This window comes from Panthera pardus, unplaced genomic scaffold (assembly GCF_024362965.1).
Source record: "Panthera pardus isolate Hobbes unplaced genomic scaffold, ASM2436296v1 HiC_scaffold_8, whole genome shotgun sequence".
NCBI lineage: Eukaryota > Metazoa > Chordata > Mammalia > Carnivora > Felidae > Panthera > Panthera pardus.
This window is the reverse complement of record NW_026527013.1, coordinates 7,177,962-7,194,146: the sequence shown is the minus strand read 5'-3', so window position 1 is coordinate 7,194,146 and position 16,185 is coordinate 7,177,962. Positions and strand designations below refer to the sequence as shown.

Below are 16,185 nucleotides of genomic sequence, written 5' to 3'. Positions count from 1 at the left end.
AAAATACAAGGATAAAGAGAAAATTCTGAAAGCAGCAAGGGATAAACGTGCCCTCACATATAAAGGGAGACCTATAAGACTCGTGACTGATCTCTCCTTTGAAACTTGGCAGGCCAGAAAGGCTTGGCACGATATCTACAGTGTGCTAAACAGAAAAAATATGCAGCCGAGAATCCTTTATCCAGCAAGTCTGTCATTTAGAATAGAAGGAGAGATAAAGGTCTTCCCAAACAAACAAAAACTGAAGGAATTTGTCACCACGAAACCAGCCCTACAAGAGATCCTAAGGGGGATCCTGTGAGACAAAGTACCAGAGACATCACTACAAGCATAAAACATACAGACATCACAATGACTCTAAACCCATATCTTTCTATAATAACACTGAATGTAAATGGATTAAATGCGCCAACCAAAAGACATAGGGTATCAGAATGGATAAAAAAACAAGACCCATCTATTTGCTGTCTACAAGAGACTCATTTTAGATCTGAGGACACCTTTAGATTGAGAGTGAGGGGATGGAGAACTATTTATCATGCTCCTGGAAGCCAAAAGAAAGCTGGAGTAGCCATACTTATATCAGACAAACTAGACTTTAAATTAAAGGCTGTAACAAGAGATGAAGAAGGGCATTATATAATAATCACAGGGTCTATCCACCAGGAAGAGCTAACTATTATAAATGTCTATGCGCCAAATACCCGAGCCCCCAGATATATAAAACAATTACTCATAAACATAAGCAACCTTATTGATAAGAATGTGGTCATTGCAGGGGACTTTAACACCCCACTTACAGAAATGGATAGATCATCTAGACACACGGTCAATAAAGAAACAAGGGCCCTGAATGATACATTGGATCAGATGGACTTGACAGATATATTTAGAACTCTGCATCCCAAAGCAACAGAATATACTTTCTTCTCGAGTGCACATGGAACATTCTCCAAGATAGATCATATACTGGGTCACAAAACAGCCCTTCATAAGTTTACAAGAATTGAAATTATACCATGCATACTTTCAGACCACAATGCTATGAAGCTTGAAATCAACCACAGGAAAAAGTCTGGAAAACCTCCAAAAGCATGGAGGTTAAAGAACACCCTACTAACGAATGAGTGGGTCAACCAGGCAATTAGAGAAGAAATTAAAACATATATGGAAACAAACGAAAATGAAAATACAACAATCCAAACGCTTTGGGATGCAGCGAAGGCAGTCCTGAGAGGAAAATACATTGCAATCCAGGCCTATCTCAAGAAACAAGAAAAATCCCAAATACAAAATCTAACAGCACACCTAAAGGAAATAGAAGCAGAACAGCAAAGGCAGCCTAAACCCAGCAGAAGAAGAGAAATCATAAAGATCAGAGCAGAAATAAACAATATAGAATCTAAAAAAACTGTAGAGCAGATCAACGAAACCAAGAGTTGGTTTTTTGAAAAAATAAACAAAATTGACAAACCTCTAGCCAGGCTTCTCAAAAAGAAAAGGGAGATGACCCAAATAGATAAAATCATGAATGAAAATGGAATGATTACAACCAATCCCTCAGAGATACAAACAATTATCAGGGAATACTATGAAAAATTATATGCCAGCAAATTGGACAACCTGGAAGAAATGGACAAATTTCTAAACACCCACACTCTTCCAAAACTCAATCAGGAGGAAATAGAAAGCTTGAACAGACCCATAACCAGCGAAGAAATTGAATTGGTTATCAAAAATCTCCCAACAAATAAGAGTCCAGGACCAGATGGCTTCCCAGGGGAGTTCTACCAGACATTTAAAGCAGAGATAATACCTATCCTTCTCAAGCTATTCCAAGAAATAGAAAGGGAAGGAAAACTTCCAGACTTATTCTATGAAGCCAGTATTACTTTGATTCCTAAACCAGACAGAGACCCAGTAAAAAAAGAGAACTACAGGCCAATATCCCTGATGAATATGGATGCAAAAATTCTTAATAAGATACTAGCAAATCGAATTCAACAGCATATAAAAAGAATTATTCACCATGATCAAGTGGGATTCATTCCTGGGATGCAGGGCTGGTTCAACATTCGCAAATCGATCAACGTGATACATCACATTAACAAAAAAAAAGAGAAGAACCATATGATCCTGTCAATCGATGCAGAAAAGGCCTTTGACAAAATCCAGCACCCTTTCTTAATAAAAACCCTTGAGAAAGTCGGGATAGAAGGAACATACTTAAAGATCATAAAGGCCATTTATGAAAAGCCCACAGCTAACATCATCCTCAACGGGGAAAAACTGAGAACTTTTTCCCTGAGATCAGGAACACGACAGGGATGCCCACTGTCACCGCTGCTGTTTAATATAGTGCTGGAAGTTCTAGCATCAGCAATCAGACAACAAAAGGAAATCAAAGGCATCAAAATTGGCAAAGATGAAGTCAAGCTTTCGCTTTTTGCAGATGACATGATATTATACATGGAAAATCCGATAGACTCCACCAAAAGTCTGCTAGAACTGATACATGAATTCAGCAAAGTTGCAGGATACAAAATCAATGTGCAGAAATCAGTTGCATTCTTATACACTAACAATGAAGCAACAGAAAGACAAATGAAGAAACTGATCCCATTCACAATTGCACCAAGAAGCATAAAATACCTAGGAATAAATCTAACCAAAGATGTAAAAGATCTGTATGCTGAAAACTATAGAAAGCTTATGCAGGTAATTGAAGAAGATATAAAGAAATGGAAAGACATTCCCTGCTTATGGATTGGAAGAATAAATATTGTCAAAATGTCAATACTACCCAAAGCTATCTACACATTCAATGCAATCCCAATCAAAATTGCACCAGCATTCTTCTCGAAACTAGAACAAGCAATCCTAAAATTCATATGGAACCACAAAAGACCCCGAATAGCCAAAGTAATTTTGAAGAAGAAGACCAAAGCAGGAGGCATCACAATCCCAGACTTTAGCCTCTACTACAAAGCTGTAATCATCAAGACAGCATGGTATTGGCATAAAAACAGACACATAGACCAATGGAATAGAATAGAAACCCCAGAACTAGACCCACAAACGTATGGCCAACTCATCTTTGACAAAGCAGGAAAGAACATCCAATGGAAAAAAGACAGTCTCTTTAACGAATGGTGCTGGGAGAACTGGACAGCAACATGCAGAAGGTTGAAACTAGACCACTTTCTCACACCATTCACAAAAATAAACTCAAAATGGATAAAGGACCTGAATGTGAGACAGGAAACCATCAAAACCTTAGAGGCGAAAGCAGGAAAAGACCTCTCTGACCTCAGCCGTAGCAATCTCTTACTCGGCACATCCCCAAAGGCAAGGGAATTAAAAGCAAAAGTGAATTACTGGGACCTTATGAAGATAAAAAGCTTCTGCACAGCAAAGGAAACAACCAACAAAACTAAAAGGCAACCAACGGAATGGGAAAAGATATTTGCAAATGACACATCGGACAAAGGGCTAGTATCCAAAATCTATAAAGAGCTCATCAAACTCCACACCCGAAAAACAAATAACCCAGTGAAGAAATGGGCAGAAAACATGAATAGACACTTCTCTAAAGAAGACATCCGGATGGCCAACAGGCACATGAAAAGATGTTCAACGTCGCTCCTTATCAGGGAAATACAAATCAAAACCACACTCAGATACCACCTCACGCCAGTCAGAGTGGCCAAAATGAAGAAATCAGGAGACTATAGATGCTGGAGAGGATGTGGAGAAACAGGAACCCTCTTGCACTGTTGGTGGGAATGCAAATTGGTGCAGCCGCTCTGGAAAGCAGTGTGGAGGTTCCTCAGAAAATTAAAAATAGACCTACCCTATGACCCAGCAATAGCACTGCTAGGAATTTATCCAAGGGATACAGGAGTACTGATGCATAGGGGCACCTGTACCCCAATGTTTATAGCGGCACTCTCAACAATAGCCAAATTATGGAAAGAGCCTAAATGTCCATCAACTGATGAATGGATAAAGAAATTGTGGTTTATATACACAATGGAATACTACGTGGCAATGAGAAAAAATGAAATATGGCCTTTTGTAGCAACATGGATGGAACTGGAGAGTGTGATGCTAAGTGAAATAAGCCATACAGAGAAAGACAGATACCATATGGTTTCACTCTTATGTGGATCCTGAGAAACATAACAGAAACCCATGGGGGAGGGGAAGGAAAAAAAAAAAAAAAGAGGTTAGAGTGGGAGAGAGCCAAAGCATTAGAGACTGTTAAAAACTGAGAACAAACTGAGGGTTGATGGGGGTGGGAGGGAGGGCAGGGTGGGAGGGAGGGCAGGGTGGGTGATGGGTATTGAGGAGGGCACCTTTTGGGATGAGCACTGGGTGTTGTATGGAAACCAATTTGACAGTAAATTTCATATATTAAAAAATAAAAAAAAAAAAGAAAAAAAAAGATACTCTTGTTTATTTAAGAGAAGTAGCAAGTTATAAATAAACATATAAAAATTAATAGTACTTAATATGCCAGCATACATCAAAGAAACAGAAAAATTAGAACTTGGGCTGTCATTTAAATAAGGGAACAAAAACCCCTAAAAACGGGAAAAAGGAAGTTCCTCTTAGGAACATAAATTTTAACTTAGAAGATGGAAATAGCCTCTGATTCTTGTTGTAGAAAACCAAATTCTCCCTAATTTACATGACTGACATAATCGATTTGTAGATGTCAAAGTCAAAAAGCCATACATTAAATTGAAAAAAAAAAAAGAGTCTGTATTTTATATTAAGATCCTTGAAATTAGAAGTCAGAAGGAAAGTGTACAGACAGATGAGCTTTCTCCAGAGAGGAAGAAGGGCCTAGACCCTTCTAACTACAGTCACTTTTCTCATTTTATTCTTCTGTTATTAGGAAGTCCTCAGAGAGTGGGATAGCATGGACCAATTTTGCTAATTATGAGCTCTGTGCATTGAGCTCTCAAGGTCATACAGGAGTAAATAATTAGCCAGTGCCTCCAGCCTTTCTGGATGGCAATTCCGTTAGGATTCATACTGTGTCTTCTCCTCCAAGAGTCATCATCTGCAGAAGAAGATTCATGCGTGAGGCTGTCTTCCTGCCAGTCCTGAGCACAAAACCTCAGCCATCATCACTTACCAGGCAGGAGGGGAGGATGGATCCAAACTCCTATGTCATGACCCAGCAGAGGTATAGCACAGACCAGTGAGTGTCCAGGAAGATGGTGGATGGAAGAGGGACTGTTGGGAACTGTTTCCTCCTCAGCAAGACAAGCTGGGGCTGGCCAGATGGGAGGACAGCCATAGGCAAAGTTTCAGCTCAGAGGCCTATGAAGTTGATGTTCTTTTTCCTGTTGGGAATTTCAGAATCTCATTCAGAATTCTGCTCTCCTCCAACACCATTTCTAGCTTCCATATGCCACACTCACATGAGAGCAAGAAATGGATGTCTCCAAATTGTTCCCTAAGTACTCCAAAAGGATCATGACTGTGATGACGGTAATCATGATGGTGATGAGGAGAGTAGCCATTCTACAAAACTTTATTGAGAGTCTCCATGTGCCAGGCTGTGAACTTTGTGCTATACAGCTTTTTATTTTCATGTACATAATCCTTCCCAAAACACAGGTGCACAATTGAGGAAAAGAGCACAGCATTCTTATTTATTTTCACCAAGTCCTGGGGTCAAAAGGGGTGAAGTCAGGTTTGGATCTGAGTATCAAGACTCTATTCACAAGGCACAGGGTGTGGGCAATGTCTTTCCGTACAATTTATTTTCATGTGGCTTGTGAGCCCTTGAAATGTGAGTGGTCCAAATTGACATGTTCTGCCCATACAAGATACCAGATTTTGAAGATGTTCAAAAAAGAATGTAGAATATCTCAATGTTGTTTATTGGTGAAATTATAATATTTTTTGACATAGTTGGTGAAGGAAAATATTAAAACAAACAAACAAACAAACAAACAAACAAACGAAAACCAACCAACATCTCAACCTGCCTTTCCTTTTTCTTTCTAGGTCACTCCAGGCAGACTGTCAGCAGGAAACAACTGAGCCTCATTCATTCCTCAGCACCTACACTGTGGTTAGCATAGTGTATGTGTATGTATATGCCTTATGTATATTATATATACATATAATATATATAATATTGATTACCCTTTGTTAGTTCACAGGAACACATTGTAGTCAATATGGCTTCCATACACTAGAGGCTTTCCTGTCTAAGTTTTCTTTTCTTCCAGGGATGTCCTGTATGACAAATGAATGAGATTCAGTGGTTTCCTCCAAGCACTCTTCCAGAGTGACAAATCAAATTAACCAAACCCTGAGGAAGGGGCCATGGGAACCCCTGGTTTGTAGCCAAATCAGACAGAAATTGGCCAGAACATGACGGACATACTAGTCTCAACTGGCATCTGAAGTGGGGTGGGAGCAGTCTTGTGAGACTGAGCCCTTATCCTCTGGGATCTGACACTCCAGGCAGATAGTGTCAGAACTGAGTTAAACTGTAGGACATTCAGCTCTTGTAGAGAATTGCTTAGTGTGGGGGGAAAGTCTTCTGTGTAAAATAATGGAGAATTGGAGGAGGTGAAAAAGTGCATGGGTTTTTCCTATACAGTGTCAAAGACTTAATTCAATTTTAGTTTACTACTCATAGGGTCAGAGTGTTCATGCCCATTGTGGGATCTTTGAGGGGAAGGCAATAGTTTTAATGGTGAAGGTGAAGCATACATGTTTGTTCACTGTTCTTATGTTCAAGAACCTCCTCCCCAAGATTCTAGAGGGCACGTTGTTTAAATTTAATGGGATCCCAAGAAATGACTGTAACCTGAACCCCTGTATTGATTGAGAACATGAAGTTTGCCAACTGGTGCATTTCAGCAGATATTAAAGTTAATTCAGAACCCGTGTGAAGAGATGCAAAGCCAATCAGCACCTTTTTATTTTTTGTTCTATAAAGTATTTTAGTACATTTCAGATTTCTAATTGGATCAAGTTGTATACCTGTTCTATTTTTTGTCTCCTTCCCCATATGCAAGTTTCTTTCTTTCTCTTCTTTTTTTTTCTTTATTTTTAAACACTGTATATATTTCAAAGGAGGTCCTCTCCATCCTGCTCATATTTGTAAATTTCTTTCTCCAGAGAGCCTCAAGCCAGGATCTTCATGATGAGGGGCCTCTTCCATGATGATGATTGTTTTATAGGGCTTATATACCCCATGCCTAAGCCAGGTCTACACTAACCTCTTTACTGTGCTACAGGGATGCTATGGATGTTTCTCCCATTAACCCTGAGGGTCTGGATCTTTGTTGTGACAAAGGCATGGGCAACAGGAACAGCAGAGGTATTGAAAGGTCCCAGCCTGTTTTTAGGAATGCAGACCTCATATGACACACGATGACTGCTTTTCTTCTCCTTCTCCTTCCTTCCTCTCCCCTCTCCCCTTCTTCCTTTATTTCCCTCCCTCTGTCTCTCTTTCCCTCTCTATCTCTCCAATGACACTTCCATGTGCAACCACCCAATGGACCTAGATCTTGCACAGGGTGTACTCTTTCCCTTGAGCACCCATAGAGGCCAATGCTGGTTTGAAACACACAGCAGTCAGGGTAAGAGCCTTTCCTCAACCCTAATGTCAGTCACAGCTTCATTCTAAGACATGGAGAGGTCTGGGCCAAGACACAAGACCCAGGGCCACATTAAGAAAAGACCCAATCCTGGGGCACCTGGGTGATTCAGTCAGTTGAGCATCCATCCAACTTAGGCTCAGGTCATGATTTTGTGCTTGGTGAGTTCGAGCCCCACATCAGGCTCACTGCTGTCAGCCTGTCAGCACAGAGCATGCTTCAGATCCTCTGTCCCCCTCTCTCTACCCCTCCCCCACTTGTGCTAGCTCCCCTCATAAAGATAAATGTTAAAAGTAAAAGACCCCATCCCAAACTCTTGTCTCTAACAACCAAGTGATTATTGACACTTCTAAATGAGGTCATTTGGATCTATAAGAAAGGATTGGAAGGGCTCAAGAAATGCATGACAGTGCAGCACAGTCCAGAGTGCATGCTTGCCATGAGGCAGCAGAGCCAGTGAGCAAGCCAGACCAAGAGAAGAAAGACCTCGTCTGGTGGTGGTCACTGCCTCATGCCCTAGTCACTGCATCAATAGGACACTGCAGAAATAGGATTGACTCCTATTCAAAATTTGGCTTGGATGTTGAGGCTGATAATGCCACACATACAAGAGGTTATAAAACGTTTTATTCTTCATAAATATCTCCCTTTAGGGAAAGCATAGCAGGCTTTCTAAACTGGTCTGAAATGGCACAAGATGGTATATATATATATATACAATGGAGTATTACTGGGCAATCAAAAAGAATGAAATCTTGCCATTTGCAACTACGTGGATGGAACTGGAGGGTATTATGCTAAGTGAAATTATTCAGTGAGAGAAAGACAAAAATCATATGACTTTACTCATATGAGGACGGTAAGAGACAAAACAGATGGACATAAGGGAAGGGAAACAAAAATAATCTAAAAACAGGGAGGGGGACAAAACATGAGAGACTCATAAATATGGAGAACAAACTGAGGGTTACTGGAGGGGTTGTGGGAGGCAGGATGGGTCAGGGGCACCAAGGAATCTACTCCTGAAATCACTGTTGCACTATATGCTAACTAATTTGGATGTAAATTAAAAAAAAATGAAATGGCACAAAAGTTCAAGGAAAGTGATTGGCTTGGATTTTGTATTGTGGCTATGGTGTGAGTTCAGAGAGAGAGAGAGAGAGATTTCCTGCATATGTTCTTGTGAGGTTTGAATGTTTCACTGTCTCTAAAGGAGGGGCACCCAGGCTGCCTGGCTTGCTTTTTTTGTTGTTTGTTTTTTGAGATAAATTGACATATAACATATTAGGGTCAAGTATACAACATAATGATTCAAAATTTATACATATTACAAAAGGATCACTACGGTCTAGTTAGCTTCCATCAAATACATAGTTCCAATTTTTTTTGAGAGAGAGAGAGAGAAAGAGAGAGCAGGCAGGCAAGGGAGGGGCAGAGGGAGAGAAAGGATCTTAAGCAGGCTCTATACTCAATGCAGAGCTGGATGCAGAGCTTGATCCCATGACTCTGGGATCATGACCTGAGCCGAAATTAAGGGTCGGGTGCTCAGCCGACTGTGCCACTCAGGTGCCCTGCAAAACTTTTTTTCTTGTAATGAGAACTTTTAAGATCTACTCTTAACAGCTTTCAAATATGAAACACGGTATTATTAACTATAGTTAACATGCTGTACATCACATCCTTAGAACTCACTTATAACTGGAGGACCCGGGTTTTTTTATCAGCTAGCCCAGGTGTTGGGCAGATGGGGTAAAGAGAGCCTTAACCACCGTTTGCAGTCAAATATCACCACAAAATATGAGTCAGACACTTTATTACATAGTTCTTTAGGGTGTTTGTAATTTCTCTGCATTTAGATGAAATAACGTACTTTTGACTGCTAATTAGTGCCCTTAGATGAGAACAATCTTTTAAGGGAGAATGACATTTCTTATTCCTTTTGTTTCCTTTAAGGAGGGTACTGATATGTTAGTGTGTTTATGGAATTTTAAATCTGTAAGTATCCTTGGCATCTCTAATTTCTTTAGCTCCATCTTTCCAAAGTGGGTGCACATAGAAACAGGTGAATGGAGCAAAGGACAATGAGAAAAGAGTTGTAGGAAGAGTATGTTGTCACAACTGACAAATGTTGCTAAATTTCCCTCAAGTGTGAATACTTTATTTGTGAATTGCATGCATCCAAAGTATAGCCACACTGATGGATTCCTGTATCCTTGTTTCTGTTATGTAAACTCTCATTTATTTTCCAAAAGCTGTCTCTGCTCTGTGGAACCAGATAATCTAACAGATGTGTTGGAGTTCCTCCTCCTGGGGTTCTCAGATGATCCAGGACTGCAGACTCTAACCTTCAGCCTGTTCCTGTCCATGTATGTGGTCACCATGCTAGGGAATCTGCTCATCATCCTGGCTGTCAGCTCTGACTCCCACCTCCATACCCCCATGTATGTCTTCCTTTCCACCCTGTCCGTGGCTGACATCGGTTTCACATCTACCACAGTCCCAAAGGTGATTTTGGACATTCAGACTCATAACCGAGTGATCTCCCATGCGGGCTGCCTGATTCAGTTGTCTTTCTTTAATCTTTTTGGCTGTTTGGACAGTGTACTCTTAACCGTGATGGCCTATGATCGATTTGTAGCTATTTGCTATCCTCTGTACTACCCAGTCATCATGAACCCCCGCCTCTGTCGCCTGCTGATTCTGGTGTCTTTTTTGATCAGCCTTCTGGACTCTCAGCTGCAATGCCTCGTTGTGTCACAACTTACCTTCTGCACAAACGTGGAAATTCCCCATTTCTTCTGTGACCCTCCTCAACTCCTCAAGCTTTCCTGTAATGATACTTCCACCAATAAAATATTCATGTATTTTATTGGTGGCATCTTTGCTGGTATTCCAGTCTCAGGGATCCTTTTCTCTTATACACGAATTCTTTCCTCCGTTCTGAGAGTCCCGTCAACAGGTGGGAAGTACAAAGCCTTGTCCACCTGTGGCTCTCACCTGTCGGTTGTTTGCTTATATTATGGAACAGGTCTTGGGGTGTACCTGGGATCGAGTGTCTCACATTCTTCCAGGAAGGATGCAGTGGCCTCCGTGATGTATACTGTGGTTGCTCCCATGCTCAATCCCTTCATCTACAGCCTGAGGAACAGAGACATCAAGAGGGCCTTGCAGAGGCTCCTTAACAGAACAGCCTAGTCCATCTACAGCCTGAGGAACAGGGGCATCAAGAGGGCCTTGCAGAGGCTCCTTAACAGAACAGCCTAGTCTTAATACTTGGGCTTTTTTTGTGTGTGTGCCTATTGATCAGAAATGATTGCCAAACCAAACATATGGAATTGGCAAGCATGCCTCTTTGGTCACATTTTTTGTAGGTCGTGGTCCATTCCTCTTGATTTGTCATTTCTAAATATTGCTTATCTTGGCACCCTTTTGATGGAATTATGGGAGTATTCCAGGACGCTATGTATCCCAATATCACTGCACAATTGAATCTCTTTATACCTATGGAATCTTCTGATTGGTCACCTATGACCCGAGCTTCCTGTAGAAATTCACAACTCCATTTTCAAATAGATACACAATTCTCAGCCATTTTCACCATAATGTCTATTATCCATAAAAGTTTGGCTTTGGTCAAATCTGTTTATCCAGGTTGTGTGAGAGAATGCATGTCACTGGTCCATAATCTTGGCTTCCTATTTGGACTATCTGAGAAGCATTTTAAAATCCTCATAGTATGGAGTGCCTGGTTGAGTCAATCAGAAGAGTGAGCAACTCTTGATCTTGAGGTTGTAAGTTCGAGCCTCACATTGGGTGTAGTGGTTACCTAAAACTAAAATCTTGGGACCCCTAGGTGGCTCAGTCCATTGAGTCCAACTTGTGATTTTGGCTCAGGTAGTGTTCTCAGGTTTCATGAGATTGAGCCCTGCACTGGGCTCAATCAGCCCGTGCTTTCCAGCCCTTTAGTGGCCAGTTCCAGTTAAGTGGGCTCCATACATGTCTCTCCTCCTCCCAGAGTTGTCTGCTCCAGGAGACCCATAGCTGCATCTGTGTTCCTGCCAGTCCTGGAAACAAAGCCTCTGTCCTCACCCAGTTCCAGGTAGGGGAGTGGCAGTGGGATCTGCGTTCCTCAGACCTGCTCCAGCAGAGACACAGCACAGTCCAGGAGTAGTAAGTGCAGTGGGAGAGACTGAAGGCAGAAGGGACTGGAAGAGCATTGTTTCCTCCTCATCAAGACAACTAGAGCGGTTGGAATAGCCAGACATGAGGGGACCAAAATGGAAAGATTCAACTCACAGCCCTATAAAGACCTAATGTGATTGGTTTTGGTGCGGATCCAAGAACTCTTATTTAGATTTCTATTTTTGCCCCCATGTTATTTCTGTGTCCCGTGGGCATCTTCCCCATCAGAGCAGGAAATTGGTCCTTCTTAACTGCCCACAAGTCCTGCAAATGATCATGAAGCTGATGATGACGGTGATGATGGCAATGATGACAGTAACCAGAATGTTACAAACTTTTACCTTGGGACTCCGAGTTTCAGGCACCGAGTTAAGTTTTCTATGTAGCTTGTTACCTTTTATCTGCATTACCATCCCCAACAGACAACAACATGCATTATCATCATTTCAGAGATAAGGAGAGGAACACAGCATTCTCTTTCACTTCCTGATTTTATTTATTTTTTGTGTCCAACCGACTTTTATTTTTAAGGCTTAATTTAAATTCCAGTTAGTGATCATAGTTAACATAATATTCGTTTTAGGTGTACTGTATAATGATTCCACAATTTCATATGTCACCTAATGCTCATCGTGACAAGTGCTCTCCTTAATGCCCATGACCCATTTCACTCATCCCCCCAACCACCTCCCTTCTAGTTTTTTCTCTATAGTTAAAAGTCTGTTTCTTGGCTTGCCTCTGTCTCTTTTTTGCCCCTTTCCTTGTTTGTTTTGTTTCTTAAATTCCACATAGGAGTGAAAGCATATTATATTTGTCTTTATCTCACTGACTTATGTCACTTAGCATAATGCTCTAGCTCCATCCATGTTGTTGCAAATGGCAAGATTTCATTCTTTTTTATGGCTGAGAAATATATATATATACACACACACACACACACACACACACACACACACACACACATATACATATATGTAATATCTATCTCACGACTTTTTTATCCATTCATCAATTGATGGACACTTGGGCTGTTTCTATAACTATTATTGTAGATAATAATGCCATAGCTATCAGAGTGCATGTATCCCTCTGAATTAGTATTTTTATATTCTTTGGGTAAATATCTAGTAATGCAGTTGCTGGATCATAGGGTAGTTCTATATTTAATTTTTTGAGGGATCTCCATACTATTCTCCAGAGTGGCTACACCAGCAGTGAAGAGTGTTCCCTTTTCTCCACATCCTTCCCAACACCTGGTGTTTCCTGTGTTGCTAATTTTAGCCATTCTGACAGGTGTTGAATGGTATCTCATGGTGGTTTTGATTTGTATTTCCCTGATGATGAGTGATGTTGAGCATCTTCTCACATGTCTGTATGTCTTTTTTGGAAAGATTGTGTTTTTGCTATGCATAAATTTTTTAAGTTTTACCAGGTCCTGGAATAGATAGGGATGAAGTCATGTTTAGATGCAGACAGTGAGACTCTGTTCACAGGGCACCTAGACTGTATTCACTCCTGCTTATCCACCCTGCCTGTCTTTTTCCCGTTACTCCAGGAAGAGACTCCTGCTCTCTGTGCTCTTTCCTTTGGGGGTTCATGGTAGAAGACACCAGAGAGCAGTGGTGCCACCAGCTGCGTCAACTATAGAAAAGATAGTTGAGATGAAGGTAGAGATCATATAAACAGTCCGCTCATGGGGCACCTGGATGTCTCAGTCAACGAAGTGTCAGACTCTGGCTCAGGTCATGATCTCAGGACTCATGAGTTTGTGTCCCGCATTGGGCTCTGGGCTAACAGCTCAGAGCCTGGAGCCTGCTTCGAATTCTGTGTCTCCGTCTCTATATTTTTTCCCCACTCGCACTCTGTCTTCCGCTCTGAAAAATACATAAACATTAAAAAAAAAAAAAAACAAAAAACTCATGACTGTTCAGAGAAGCTCTCTCTTGCCCCTTCTCCTGGATTTTGCTTCACACTCCACTTTCTCTTCCATTTTTGTAATTTCAGCCCTCTTGATTTCTAAGGGGATAGAGTCAGTATGTTAGATCCGATTCTTAAGAAATAAAGAGTTCAGGGGTGCCTGAGTGGCTAAGTCGGTTGAGCGTCTGACTCTTGATTTTCGCTCAGGTCATGATCCCAGAATAGTGGGATTGAGTCCCACATTGGGCTCAACACTGGGCATGCAGCCTGCTTTGGATTCTCTCTCTCCCTTTTTCTGTCCCTCTCCCCTGAATGCTTCTCTGTCTCTCCAAAAAACAAACAAACAAACAAACAACAACAACAACCACAAAACAGAAAGAAACTGTTCAAAGGTATATCTTAGCGATTCTGGAAACGACCTCTGGACTTCTCCTTAAATGCTCTGAAGTTCATGGAAACAGGGACCCACCATTGAATTTTGAACCTTATCTGCTCTACTTTTTTATCTGTATGGGACTGGGCAAGCTCTTAATATCTTTGATCTGGTTTATACAACTGCACTGAGTAAGAATTAACATGAGCACTGTACATGTGACTAAATATGTGATGAATGCATATAGTAAGGGCAAGGTAAATTTTAGGTATTATTAATATTGTTTTTACTGTCATTCTCAAGGCTAAGCACCATATATCCAACTAAATATCCTGTGATTGGAAGTTTTGGGTTTCCTGAGATCCCGAGAGAACATTTTTGTTGTTGTTGTTGTTCTTATGCAGGTAGGTACTGAGCGTTTGGAGGGAAACGACTGAATCACATTCATTTCTGATTTCCCAGAGTCTATACTTTGCTTGGCACAGAGTAGTGACAAGGACAACAGTGATCTCTGTTCAATATTGAATAGACCCTACATTGGTTCTCAGAAACAGAGCATAGACAATATGGCCTCAATGCTCTCTCTGCGTGCTTCTCTTCCTTCCAGTACAAACCTCTGTTAGGTGCCACATGGGTACTGTTCTCCCCATTTCTAGGTGATACCTAGAGGGATACCAGCACGGAGAGGTTGAGAGCTTGCAAATACTCCAGATTTAGTATGTGACAGATGTGAGACTCAAAGTCCTGATTCCCATCCCAAGACTCGGTGCACTCCACCAGTGTGGAATGATTTCTTCAATTTCACACATGCTTTTGTCCCAGATGAGAAAACAGAAAGAGGATGACCAATTCCTTCTCTTGAGATTTTGTGACTTCATCTGTGAATTAGGGAAATGGGCCAAATGGTTTACGGGGGCCTTTACTATATGAATATTATAGATCATAGGATTTTTTTTTATGAGGACTAATGCATTTGGCAGCCTATTTTGGAGATCTGTGATTTGGAAATATTATTCCCTAGACAAAAATAGAATTTTCATGTGGATCTACTATGAAAGAGCATGGCAACACAGACTTCAGGCATCTTTCCAGTTCTATACCTTGACAATAAAAGCATGAAGTTGCTTTTGTCTACCTTTTCTATTGGGAAAATAAAGATAGATAATTAATAGTACAATTGTACATGTATTGATTTTTACAATTCTTCACCTTTCTGCTTATATGGTACAGAAATTCTTGTATAATATGGAAGTGTGCAGAATTTTATTAGGAATATTATAATAAGAAATGGAAAAATAAAATAAAGTCATCCATCAGGTAATACTATGCATCATTTGAAGTGCTTGAAATAGATGTGTGTACTTCACAGAGACACTTGAAGCACATTATTGTGGTGAGAATGAAGAAAGCAATGTGAGCATTATTATAGTATTAAGTAAGGTTTCTTTTAAACTTTATTTGTTTTTGAGCTTTATTTGTTTTTGAGAGAGATAGAGAATAGGTCGGGGAGGGGCTGAGAGAGAGGGAGACACAAAATCTGAAGCAGGCTCCAGGCTCTGAGCTGTCAGCACAGAGCCTGATGCGGGGCTCGAACTCACAAACCACGAGATCATGACCTGAGCCGAAGTCAGATGCTCGATGGACTGAGCCACCCAGGCGCCCCAGGGTTAAGTAAGTTTTTAAGAAAACTGTTCATGAATACATCAGTACTAATATTATGAAAACATTGAAAGGAAAATATACTGCCACATTCGTGACAGTGTTTGCCTTTGGGCAGCTGAAGTGAAGAGGGCAATGGGATCATGCAGGGATAGCAAGAAAACTCAACTTTTCCTGGCCACAAATATGAGTTCCAAAACAAGTATAACTAAATATTTCTCTTTTTAAAGTTTATTTATTTATTTTGAGAGAGAGAAAGAAAGTACAAGCAAGGGAGGGGCAGAGTGAGAGGGAGAGAGAGAAGCCCAAGCAGGCTCTATGCTGTCAGTACAGAGCCTGATGAGGGGCTTGAACCCACACACCGTGAGATCATAACCTGAGCTGAAATCATGAGTCAGATGCTTAACCAACTGAGCC

At 40.9% G+C, this 16,185-nt stretch overlaps 1 protein-coding gene across 1 annotated transcript; it reads left to right on the top strand.

Annotated features, from left to right (window-relative positions):
* Nucleotides 1-9,743: 9,743 nt before the first annotated feature.
* LOC128775435 (putative gustatory receptor clone PTE01) lies at nucleotides 9,744-10,832 on the top strand. The gene has a single exon (XM_053896661.1). It carries the CDS (start codon nucleotides 9,744-9,746, stop codon nucleotides 10,830-10,832), a length of 1,089 nt encoding a protein of 362 aa, XP_053752636.1.
* The last annotated feature ends 5,353 nt before the right edge of the window (nucleotides 10,833-16,185 follow it).

Coding starts and splice junctions, on each gene's coding strand:
- LOC128775435 (XM_053896661.1), top strand. CDS start 9,744: ATGTTGTCACAACTGACAAATGTTGCTAAATTTCCCTCAAGTGTGAAT.